At 40.6% G+C, this 13,300-nt stretch overlaps 1 protein-coding gene across 1 annotated transcript; it reads left to right on the top strand.

Moving 5' to 3' along the window:
* Positions 1-1,338: 1,338 nt before the first annotated feature.
* LOC119901459 (equilibrative nucleoside transporter 4-like) lies at positions 1,339-11,722 on the top strand (the record flags this gene model as incomplete). The annotated part of the gene is given in 11 exon segments (XM_038717060.1): positions 1,339-1,380; positions 1,383-1,439; positions 1,442-1,468; positions 1,601-1,714; positions 2,602-2,730; positions 3,629-3,703; positions 3,857-4,116; positions 6,348-6,468; positions 6,690-6,877; positions 8,199-8,439; positions 9,352-11,722. Coding segments are annotated over 11 exon segments (1,400 nt in total), but the record flags the coding sequence as incomplete, so codon positions are not given.
* Positions 11,723-13,300: the final 1,578 nt, after the last annotated feature.

The following is a 13,300-nucleotide window of genomic DNA, read 5'->3' as shown; positions in this document are numbered from 1 at the left end:
AGTCTTATTTTTTCTCATACTAAATTTATATATTATTTCAGCTCTGTATCAATGTTTTATTAATGTGTACACTGGTAATGCACATTGAAGTTCCATTAAGATAAGATATATACTTTTATTAGTATTAGTTTGACATGTTGTGTGGAGGGTTCAAAGAAAACCCTGGGAGGATCTTGCTTGTTCACCACCCAAATACTTTTCATACGGTCACTAAACATTAATGTCATAAAGGGAACATCCACCATAAAACACCTCCATATTGTCAGTTTCTGCAGTCACACAGTGTGGTGGTGCTGCAGTGTCTTCTTCTGTCACGCTGTGGAAGTTCACTGATCATGCTAACTACACAGGAGCAAATCTGCTGCTTTGAGCCTGAACTGCTTCACTTCCTGTGTGTCAAGAGTTGTTTTGTTTTAGCCCAGAAAACCACAAACTGTATGTTGTGTATGCATTGCCATCGCATTTATGGTTATAATAATAAGAATGTATTTAATGTGTAATTTATTTTATTTATTATTTATTTGACATTGCACAACAAATATGTTACACAAGACAGAGATAGCTTTAAGCTAATTTTCATCTGTAGTCCCTGGGCAGAGGCAAAATGACAGCAGGTTTATACAGTGGACAAAGAGCATTCTTACTAGTAATAAAATAAAAAATAAATATAATAAAATAAATTTAAAAAATAGCACCAACTGAAGAATCACCTCAACAAACAGAAAAGTACAATATTATAATAAATTTCTATTCCAATTTTTTTTTTTTTTTCTTTCTCCTTTTTAATTACTGAAGAGCTAAGTACAGGTCATCTCCCACCAGCAGATGAACAGGAAAATATTGCAATAGTCTCACTTACCATAATGCTAAACTACATAAAGCATTAGCAACTGAAATAAATAGTCTCAAATTCATGGTTTACTTTTAGTTTGCTGTTAAATATAATGCTCAAAAATCACTGTTAATGGTGGCTCACAGGATTAGGAAAGGATTATGAACAGTTACATAAAGAACGTGCACATCACACTTTAACCATGAAACGGAATCAGCTGCAGAACAGTCCAGTTTTCAGCTGAAACTACTTGGGCAGCTAGTCCATAATCAGCAATTCCTCTGATCGATTCCACCAACACTGCAGGAACAAGGTCCTCTGCTGTATTAGCTGCTCCATCAGTGGGGCAGTTGCTGCTGCTGCGCTGCAGCTTGTTTCGTCATGATAGCTGTAATGAAGATCAAGTGCTTTGGACCTAATTCTGATGTCTTGAAGTAATTTCTATCCCCACTGTTTGTTGAGTTACTTGTTGAATTCTCTAACCCTTGACTCTCCTTCCCGCTCAGACTTTGAGGAGCCGATCCCTGATGACCGTTACCATGGCATCTACTTGCTATGCTATTGGCTGGAGTGGGTTTCCTGCTTCCCTACAACAGCTTCATCACTGATGGGACTACCTGCACCACAAGTTTGAAGGTATAAACCCATGCACGGGCTTACAGGACTGCACCATACAGAGAATGCATGAATCTTATAGACACGCTATGCACACCTGGAGAGAATACATTCAAATCCAACTCCAGGAGTCATGGCGCTCTTGTGTTGCAGGGACGTCCATAGTGTTTGACATGAGTCTGACCTACATCCTGGTGGCTCTGTTGGCCGTCATCCTCAACAACGTGCTGGTGGAGAGACTCAGCATGCACACCAGGATCACTGTGGGTAAGTCAGATGGGAATCCGCTCACAGACAGAGCTCTAATTGAGAAACTTTCTCATTATGGGTACTTTTGCTGTTACTCATTTATTACTGTAATGACTCTCTGGGAACCTCAAGGCTTTTCAGAACAGAATACGCAGAGTGAAAATGGAAAGACAGAATAAAGAGAAAGTTCTCCTCTGGTTTTTTATTCATAAAATGTTTCATACAAATTTTGCCAAATACATTGAATTCACAAGGGGCTGTCTTTCAAGAGTGCATTTTTTATCTGTTTTTCTATTACCTTTTTAAAAATCTTGCATCATCTTCAGTTTTGTTTTCAGCTTTCAGAGCATAAACTCACTGTGCTATTTAAGATACAAGTGTGTACATTCACACAGATTTTGCATCAGGTTTGTTAAAGACGAAGCCTGATACTGGCGAGATTTAAATGTGGCCCAAAATTATTCATTAAAAAAAGTTTTTTGATGCTACTGCATGTCTTTGCATTGTAAAATAAGAGGCTGTGATACTGGAGACTAACATAAAGATATTAAAGCTGTTCAGTGTACCCAATAAAAAAAATATCTTTGAGTAAAATTGAAGAAATGTTCTTTAAAAATGTATGTCCCTAGGAGACGTGTGATCACAACATGTAAGAGCGAGGTTTCACCATCATACCCTCTGCAGCTTATAATAGCTCCTCTTGCATCCTTAAGGAAACGTCTTTGAAGTGTGTTGTCTGCTCGAGAGCTTGTCTCCCGAGTTAATAAACTCAGGGATAGACTTCAGACGAAAGTAATATTGCTTTCACGTCGGCCCTGTCAAATATGTGTTCAGTCATGCAATCACAACGTGACCTGGTTCAGTGGCGTAACCTCACTGTCCGTCCGTCGTCTCTTTCTCTGCAGGTTACATCTTAGCTCTCGGGCCACTGATCTTTGTCAGCGTGTTTGATGTGTGGCTGGCAAAGTTTACCACCAGGCAGGCTTACATCGTCAACCTCGTGTCAGTGGGAGTGGTGGCCTTTGGATGTACAGGTACTACTAATAATACTTCTATACGTCTGTCTGTTTGTCTGTCTGTGTTTTTTTGTATTTTTTGTATTTTTCATTGTATTCTACCTGCTCAGCACCAAACAGCTAACAGACACAGTTTGCAACTAGCTGGTGAACATAGTGGAGCCTTTAGCAGCTAAAGGGCCAGATATTTTTCTCAGCAATTGGTTGAGACCAATAACAGAACTAAAACAGAGTGATTATTGGAGTAACATTCATCAGCTGGCCAGAAACACGACTCCAGATGAAAGCTGATGTGTTTGCTAACATAGTATTATAATGCAGTATGCCGATATTGTGTTTACAGCTTGCAGCCCTTAACTGGATAAAAAAATTATTATTGCAAAATGGCGCTGCTCCATTAAACTCTGCTCTTACAACTTCAACCCACTTCCACTGTACAAACCTATATATTTCGAAGCTCTCTGAAAACAGTCAAAAATCACAAGCTTTCAGAAAGGTCATAATTACTGTGGGTCTGTTAGACTTCAGAGAATAAGAATGCACTGCATTTTAAAATTGTTGATGATTTTCTGTCCACCTCCTGTATACACACATACGGAGTGTAATGCAAAATTTCAGAGCTCATGGTGCTCTAACTAATTATAGTATCTGTCAGAGTTATGAAATGAACAAGCTACAGAGTCCTCCTGCTGTTGATGACTTGCAGATACTGAGCAGTTTCCTTGTTGTTACTATGAGTGTGAACACAGAGCCTTTCTGCCAGCAGTAGCAACAGTTTGATTAGCGGAGGTCCAGAGGTCAGAGCGGCTTCTCTCGAGTGGCGTGTGGAGGTCCAGAAAGCTGTGTTTCTAAATAAATTGTGTTGTTACAGTGTTGACTGATGTGCACTGATAACCGCTCCCTCATCCCTCCTCAGTGCAGCAGTCCAGTTTCTATGGTTACATGGGGATGCTGCCCAAGAGGTACACGCAGGGGGTGATGACAGGAGAGAGTAAGTAAGCTCAAACAGACTATTAGTTGCACACACACATCCCTACTCTCATTCTCATCTCCTCCACCCTCTCTTTCTCTGTCTTCTTCTCCTCTATTCTCAACCATTTCTTAACTCGTCCCTCACCTGCTCTCCTGGTACTTTCCCTCTCAGGTACAGCAGGAGTGATCATCTCCCTGTCTCGCATCTTCACCAAGCTGCTGATCTCAGACGAGAGGAGGAACACGCTTATCTTCTTCCTCGTCTCCATCAGCATGGAGATGCTCTGCTTCCTGCTTCACCTGCTGGTCCGCCGCTCCCGATACGTCCGTTACTACACCAACCACGCCCAGGGCAAAGGCCCGGGCAAAGGTCATGACCCGCGTGACAGCGGGACGGGATACCGGGTTCACCATGATGTCACCGCAGAGGAAGTAAGATTTGTAAGTTTGTGGACAGTTTCTTGACTATATGTGAGTGAATATACGGAATGTTTATTTTTAGCCATTCTAGTAGCGTGGCTCTGTGGATGCCAACGTTGGTCCGTCAGTCAGTCGGTTGATTCACTACTTCACTCCAGACAAAAACTATTGGATGGATTGCCATGAAATTTATTACATACATTCAGGCCCTGTTTAGCATGAACTGTAATAACTTTAGTGATCCTTTAACTTTAATCTCGCACCATCATCAGGTCAAAATGTTAATTTGTCCAGTACTTTGGTTTATGACCAAATACCTGCAAAACTAATGACTCCCATCAGCCTCAGCTTTCTCTGTGTTTAGTTAGCACATGTTAGCACGCTAACACACCTAATTAATGTTGATGTTATACTAAGCACTACTGTGCCTACGTACAGCCTGAAAGAGCTGCAAGCATGATGATAGTTTTACTATATAGTAAAGTATATTTAAGTTCTAATTGTGAAATTTACGCTCTGTATAGTGCCTTCAACATATTCACAATGAAATGAAAAAAATGCATCCCTGACACATACCATACCTTCTGCTAACAATCCCACAATGCAACGCATGATGACTAACTGACCTTTACATGGGGAGAAGTGAACAAGGGCTTTGGTATGCAGCTAGTGTCTGCTTGTCATCTATCCATCCATTATATACAGTATACCGGCTCATCCTTTAAAGGGTTGCAGTGTTTATATTTTAGACATTTTACTTCAATTGTGATTTAGCAGGATTTTTCAAGTTAGATTGAGACTTCGACTCTTTGACTCCATGTGGAGTGGCAGCAGACTTTCTCATTAAAATTTCTTGTGCTTGTGTCATTCCTTCATAAATGTTGCAACAACAAACTGTTTGTGAACCAGGACGGGGAGGAAATGTCAGGCCTCAAACTGTGGTGTCATGCAACTCCATTTCCTTGTTGGTTTATGTGCCGTTTCAGTGCGGGTGTGCCCACAGCGTTTGAGGGCTGTGTGTGTTTTAAAATGCAGAATCATTTATTTAAGATGCGGACTGCTTTTTGGCTACCACTCAGAAAGAGAAAGATTGAGAGAGACAAAGAGAAAGGGATTTTGGGAGGGGTTATTAGGGTTGAGGTATGCAGGGAGTGGTGTGGGTGATGTAGGAAAAAAAGATGGAGACAGATGGGAGTTTTTGAAAGAAAGGGAGAGGTTGAGAGAAAATGCAAGGAAAAAATTTGGGAGAAAACTGTTGAGGCCAAGAGGCTAGATGGAGAAGGGGGGAGAGCGAGGGATCATCATAAAAATGAAAAACACAACTGAAGCAGAGCTTTGTAGCCTGAAGACGTGAAGCTAAAATTCCTCATCACCGTGTGTGCGTGTTCAGAGCCTTCAAAGGAAGACACATCACCTCAGGCTGTCATCTTTTCATGTATGTGTGTGTGTTTGTACGCAATTACACACAGTGTTTGAGGGATGTCCCCCCTGTATTTTACAGTCAAGTGTGTGTGTGTCTGGAGGCTGATTCAGGCAGCTCTTTGTTCTGTTTACCAGGGGAAACCAAGGCAGCGCTCTATATTATGAGATAATCAAGAAGAGTAGTGCCTTCTGGCCTGCAAGTCCCTCTAATCAACTAATGGATTATTGTGTGTGTGTGTGCATGCGTGCGTGTGTGTGTGTGTGCGTGTGCGCACGTGTGTGTGTCTATTGCTTGTGCACACCTGTGTGCCTGTGTGATATGCATATGAAAGTGTGTGTTTGGAAAGTACAACTAGAATGATGTCCCTATATGTTTGTATAAAGATAAAATGTGTGTGTGTGTGTGTGTGTGTATGTGTGTTTGGCTTATTTGCAGTCCAGTGTGTACTCTCTGTAACATCATTACGTCAACCTGCAGCCACTTACAGCCATCCTCTATAATAGCCACTGCCATAAAGAGCTGATGTCATGCAGTCAGGAAGCCATTACTAATTTTTTTAAAAACCCTGAAAAGATCAAACCACCCCAAGAGAATATGTTCATTTACTGTGTGATGGCTACCTCTAGTGTTTTCTTAATGAACTGTTAATGTGCTTCAAAAAGCCTTGACACTGTTTTCTGGAAATGAGAAACAGAATGACGATTCCCCGCTTGATTCGATCATTTGAAATCAAAGGGTTGATGTAATGTTGATGACTGGCCTTTTTCGGTCTGCCATCTGTCTGTTTTATTAAAAAGTCGCTCTGCGTGTCTCTCTTCAGGGAAATAGTGGAACAGGACCGTCTACTACAGAGGAAGGCATTGAGGACATTGTTGGTGGGATGTACGTGCGATTTGACGCCCCTACAGCCAAGATAAGGAAGAGCTGGCCCGGTGTCCGCGGTACTCTCTGTTTTAATCCCGTGCACTCACTGCTCAATTACCCTCTGACTCTAACAGATGGATTTGAAATTTAAATGCATTCCCCGGTGATTATTGGGAAGAGGAGGGTGTTCTTACTGAATTAACATGAGAGCATTAGGTTTTTAAACATCGCCTGTGTGTGTGTGTGTGTGTGTGTGTGTGTGTGTGTGTGTGTGTTTGTGTGTGCCTTCTCTAACCAGACATGATCTTGCATCGTTACGTGGTGTCCCGTGTGATCTGGGCCTACATGTTGTCTATAGCGGTGACCTACAGCATCACTCTGTGTCTGTTCCCCGGCCTGGAGTCAGAGATACGAAACCCAACCTTGGGGGAATGGCTCCCCATCCTCATCATGGCCACCTTCAACATGTCTGACTTTGTTGGCAAGGTGAGGTCACATGTTTTTTAAAACTGTAAAGGAGACTAAGAGATGTGGAGATGCTAGAAAAGATAATATAAATACAGTATCTCACAAAAGTGAGTACATCCCTCACATTTTTGTAAATATTTGATTCTTTTCTGTCTTTTCATGTGTCAACACTGAAGAAATGACACTTTGCTACAATGTAAAGTAGTGAGTGTACAGTTTGTACGCATAACAGTGTAAATTTGCTGTCCCCTCAAAATAACACATCACACAGCCATTTATGTCAAAATCGCTGGCAACAAAAGTGAGAACACCCCTAAGTGAAGAAGCGTCCCCACCTCTTCTGCTTATAAAGCTTAAATGCTGTGAGTGCAATGTAATGAATATTACTCAGATTTACAGTTTTGATTGGATTAACTTGATTTTGGTGGTTCGACAGTAAAAGGACACGGATTAGGGATCATTTTAGTGAATAACTCAAATTGAAATTGTAAAAGTGAGGTGGACATGCCCCCCATCCATGCCCAGAGGAAGTTATGCCCTTGCCCTCAAATATAAATACATTTTGATTAACTGGGATATCGTATCATAATTTTAACATTAACCTTGACTTTTGCATTCTGCCAAAATGTATCTGGTTCTTTGTAATCCCAGAAAATACTGGAATGACCCCCTTTCATTTCACAATCCCTGAGATTACAGGATTTAATTGTACATCTTCTTGGTGCTAAAGAAGCAGGAACAAGACAAAGTCACACTCTAACACTGGAGCTGACCTTGGAGTGAAATTGTTAGATGAGCGGCTCCATTTATTAAACCTGTGAGTAAGGATGGAAAAAAAGTCTGGTTTATTTTTGGATAATTGTACTTAGCTCAAAGGCTTTATCTGAACATTCAGAAATTAAACCTTATCTGGTGTGCTTAAGACATCATTTTGACTTTAAAGGGAAAAAGTTGGCTCTGATTGTTGCTTTGACTTTGTCCTTGTAGCATTTTGTTGAAATTGGGGGGGAAAAGAGAAGGAGGTGGATGAGAAATTAAATGGAAAATGGGAAAGGAAAATTAGAGGTGTTAGAGCATATAAGTAAAAGAGTGATGACAAGAAAGAGCAGAAATCTCTTTTTTGGATATTTTGATATACAGTCTATGATTTTGATTTATTGTTTAGTTCTCTGACAAGTGCCAGAAGCAGCAAGTAGACGAGGGACAGGGTCAAATGTTCAGAAAAGCGCATTTCCTTTTAAATTTTAATACTTTTCATAAGTTTCATAAAATTTCTGCCAACAAAGCAGAAGAGATTTTTACCCCCAGCATCACTGTAATACCCCCCCTCTTTCCTCAGATCCTGGCAGCGCTGCCGTACGACTGGTCTGGAGGCCGCCTGCTCTTCTTCTCCTGCCTGAGGGTGGTTTTCATCCCTCTGTTCGTCATGTGTGTGTACCCTGCGAACGCACCCACCCTGTCCCACCCTGCCTGGCCCTGTCTCTTCTCCCTCCTCATGGGAGTCACCAATGGCTACTTCGGTTCTGTGCCGATGATCCAGGCTGCTGGCAAAGTGCCGCCCGAACAGAGGGAGCTGGCAGGTAAGAGTTATTCAACTGCTGTTTGAATACATCATTTTGAGCTACTTTTTCTAATGTTTCACATACAAACACTTATACATTGCTCTAACAAATCATCAAGAGATCAATTCATCATTAGTTGCAATCCTATTAATTTTTAATTACTTTTTTCATTTGACATGCCTCCTACCCCTGCTGGTGCTGACATGCTAGAGATTCAGTGCACAGAAGAAATAACAGGTCATGTGATAAAAGTGTGGTTTTAAGTAATGTTTCACCACACAATGTGTGTATTAATGGAGAGAAAACAATACAAACAACCAGCACCTGGTAATCCCACAACGTATAATTTTTACACACAGTTTTTGTCAAACAAGATATAGTTAGTGAGCTATAGAGGTGCTGGTAGGTAGATTGTTATCTTTGGACAGAGCCAGGCTAGCCCCCATGTTTCATATGCTAAGCTAACTTACTGCTGGCTGTAACGTCATATTTAACATAAAGAAATGAGAGGGGCATTGTCTCTCTGAACTAACTCTCAGCAAGAAAGCAAATTAGCATATTTCCCTAACTGTCAAACAGAATTAAAATGAACAGCAACCCAGGATCACAAGATCATTTAGGTTTAAAGGTTTTACTACTGAAACAGACTGCAAAACATACATACAACAGGCTGGACTAAGATGGTGAACATCGTAAACATTATACAACATACAAACATCTGCACGTTAGCATAGTCACTGTAAGCATACTGACATTAGCATGTAGCTGAAAGGCACTCACAAAGCTGCTAACGTGGCTGTTACTGTCTTACATGCTACTCGTAGTCCCAGCGGTATCTCTTGTTCAAAAATACTACTCACTCTGGATAAGCTAGTTCTCTATTCCACACTCAGTCCAGACCCATTCTCTGCTGTCTCTGTGTTTCTCCAGGGAACACCATGACAGTCTCCTATATGACGGGCCTTATGGTGGGCTCCGCTGTGGCGTACGCAGCTTACAGCTTCACCGTTCCTGAATCAGGAACACGCATCTCCACACTCAACTTACACCCACCTGCAAACGCTACCGGGTATTGAATGTCCACACACCTGAATAAAACACACACACACACCAATGTAAACACACATACATGTACACACACCTGAAGCCATTTACACACATGAGGCCAGGAGAAGCAGCTCAGACTGATGGACTCGTGTCCTGCACCAGGGGACGAGAAGAACTCTTTAAAGAACTCTTTAAAGTTTATAATCGGAGAGATTAATTCTTGCTTCGATTTGGCTCTTTGGATAAATAAAGTGGAATAAGAGACAGAAAGTGGGATTGAGGCCCCATCCACACTACTCCGTTTTTATTTAAAAACTAAGTTTTAAAATGAAAACGATCTCTGTCCACACCAGTGTTTTAGCTGTGTATCAGAGTTGATCTCCGTCTATATTAACAGCTGAAAACACACATCTAGTGGCCGTTCACTCACACTGGGTGTGCATGTGACGGTGTAAACATGAAGCAGATAGCAGATGGTCTACTCCGTAGTTACAGAAGATTTGGCAAAAGAATAAAGAAATACAGACGAAGAACCACACCAGATAATTCTTATACATGGACCAACAACGAGCTGGATCTGTTACTGAATGTAACACGGGAATTAAAAGCAACTGTGGCGGCGGAAAACAGACTGGAAGTCGTTGCAAAGTAAATACGGTGAAATGCAGAGTACAAGTGTAGGCTATTCATAGTTTTCAGTCACGTGACATGCGCGGTGACCTGGAGGGCAAAACAACTGACTTACATAGTGGCTCACACCGCGACTACCCCCTACAGACGCTGCAAAAGCAGTCAAATTTTATTTGGATCACCTTTCAACTTAAAAAAAAGAAAGATATGAACACAAACTGTAAGTGTTGGACATATCCAATCCATGTAACGTTACAGCATCCGCTGACGCATTGCTACCATTAAAAAGCATCAGGTCCCTGCCGCCGCTTGACTGCGGTAATGTTTAGCCTACTTTTACTTTCTGAGCCTTGTCTCCTTCTCGATAAGTAAACAACCATCCAGCATTTCCAGCTACTCAAAGTAACAGTGTATCACTTGTTTACTGGTTGGCAGGCAGCGGAAAATAACGTATTTTTTGCCCTTCATGGGAGCATTTTCCTTGGAATGTGACCCCACGTGAAAATTATGAATAAAATATTTTAAGAAAAATACCAATTAAAAAACTCTGTCAGTGGCATCATGTTTTCTGCTTTGCATGACTTAAAAGACCCTATCAGAGATCTAAACGTGAGCGTCTGCATCATCGTTTCTAAAGTCCTTAATTTTTGCCCATCAGCACCAAAACACTACCTAGAGTTTTAAAACGAAAAACGGTGTCGGCAGCGTTTTCAAACTTTGCTGTTTAGGTCTTCGTTTTCGCCGTTTTAGTCTGAAGGTGCAAACGTAGCAAAAGGTCTCAGTTTTAAAACCAAAATGTAGTCGTGTGGATGGGGCCTTAGTAGTGGAAGAAATTATGTTAAACAGTGCAAACGTAGCAGGTTTCCCACTCTCTCAGCCTGCCCATCTGGTGACCTTCAAATGTGTCAGTTCTGCTGTTGTGAACTTTACTCTCGAGGTGAAGAACAGGAGCGCAGCCAGCCAACAGAAGCTCTTTGAGTGTCTCACAGTGAAATTATTGTCTGCATGTGTGTGCCAACAGACCGACTGACATTTGTACAGTGTAAAGCCAAGTGATGTTTTGCTGCAGGCAACGAAGGAGGAGATGTTGTGTCATAGGTCACTTATGTTTCATACATTTAATGATTTCTCAGAACTGTATTCAGAATAGAGAGATGCTGCCAGTGGGAATTCTTCTGGGCCAGTTGTTTCAGCTCTTTTCTTTCCTCTGCTGAATATATGATTGAGGCCTTTTGACAGTGAGTTCCATCCATAGTGATTTGATTCAGATGTTTGATTGAACTCGTCTGATTGCACCATTTAAAAACTATAAAACTATACAATAAAAGCAACTTACACAGAGCCACATTTAATTGACAGTGAAACAAAAGTCGGAGCGTGTTTAGCTCCTGAAATGTGACGTATTTGCGGTTATAGTGGAATCCTAACCACAATGTTGCTATGCTAGCTGCTACAACCCACTAGCTAATGGTCAAGTGTGGTTTTATATGATGGGCGTTGTTAGCGAGTCACCCAAAATCACATTTGCTTGGACACATTTATGTATATCATAATGTACAGGAAGGAAAGAAGAGGGCATTTGAATTACATGTATTTTGTCTATTAGGAGTGATTACTGAACAGTTCACATTTTTTATTTTACTGTGCCTTCAAAGGAATTATAGTTTTCCATTAATGACATGCATTGACAAATCACCAGTTCATCTTCAGCTTGTTCATCTCATTTGAACTGGAAAAGCTTCAGTTGTATTTAAGTATTAAGAACATTATTCTTATCAGTTTTACATAGTCTGAAAAGTAACTAATGGAAGAATAATCTTAAACATCATGTAGTTATAAAGATTATTTGCATTAGCAGCTGCTGTCCCGCATTGTTTTTATTTACAATAATGCTAAAAGAAGATGAGAATAATTTGATATCTGTGTGTTCAGTGACTTTCACATCACTTCTTGTGCCCTCTGATGGCTGGAAAGAGAACAAAATGTTGGTGTGAATTTACCGGACGTGGTGTGAAAAAAACACAGCCGTGTCTTGCAGTTGTTTTTTAAATAGTTAGTGTCAATCTGATCAGTGTTTGTGTGTAAAATCCATGTAATGATGTGATGGGATACTATGGGGAAACAAATTAGTGCCAAAATGTCTGATCACTGTTAGTAGCAAGAGAAAAGAGTTTATGTAATAAACAGTTTAACAGAATGAAAGTTCTAAATATATAGAATGAAATGCTCTCAAAAGCAGTGAATTTTATTGTACATTATTTTCATGTGAAAGCCTCTGGAAGATATGACATTCGTATTTTTGTAGAAGTGAGCACCTGTTTCCTTTATTTTTTCAACACAGCACTGAGCGGCCTCCCCAGAGCCTTAATTCCTCCACGTTTCCTGTTGGATTTGATGCATTTTTCAGCAAAGTTCAGAGTTAATACATTATGAAGAAAACAGGCCAGTCAGTGTGGAAAACCATGAAGTGCACTACATTATGTAGGTGAGCACTTGAATGGAGCCTAATGTCAGCGCTGGCTTAAGAATGGTAGAGTGCCATTTGGGAGTTAACCTCATTACTGTATGTATGTCCTGCCGTGCTGATGGTGCCATACAGCCTGCAGGCCTCTCTCCTCTCAGTGAGCTGCTGGGTTTGAAGGTGTTTTCAGTTATTTTTGGTCAGAAGTGTCATTAAAGGACATGAAGTCTCTTTACTTCTCTTTTTTTTCTCTCTCTTATAAAAGGCCATTTGAGAGAAGGGAGATCCCGCTTTCAAACAATTGCACCTTAAATCAATATTTTGGAATACTGGAATCAATATATTCCAGTCTTTATGCTACGCTAAACTAACCTCCTGCTGGCTCCAGACATGAATGTGGTATTTATCTTGGCAAGAAAGTGAATAAGTGTATTTCACAAAATGCCAAACTATTACTTTTAGATAAATAACTCACTGTGGTGGCAGATTATTTTACAGGCTTAATGACAGTTTGTTGTATAAAATAAGGAGCAAGCAAGTAAGATTTTCTAAACAGGTTATCTTATCATGAAAGTTTTTTAAACCAGCATAGTGATCTGCCAGTGCAAAAAACAAGTTTAAACTGCAGTGGAGAAAGTCCTTCAGTATTGAACCATAAAGAAATTTCGATCTGCTTAAAACAGACACTTTCAAACCCTATTAATGACCAACTGTAAGAAAGACTGTATGCACACTGGTGAT

Source organism: Micropterus salmoides, unplaced genomic scaffold (assembly GCF_014851395.1).
Source record: "Micropterus salmoides isolate LMB-PRFRI ecotype aquatic unplaced genomic scaffold, ASM1485139v1 Ms_hic_scaffold_1317, whole genome shotgun sequence".
Classification (NCBI taxonomy): domain Eukaryota; kingdom Metazoa; phylum Chordata; class Actinopteri; order Centrarchiformes; family Centrarchidae; genus Micropterus; species Micropterus salmoides.
The sequence above is the reverse complement of the archived record's forward strand: the minus strand, read 5'-3'. Positions and strand labels throughout refer to the sequence as shown.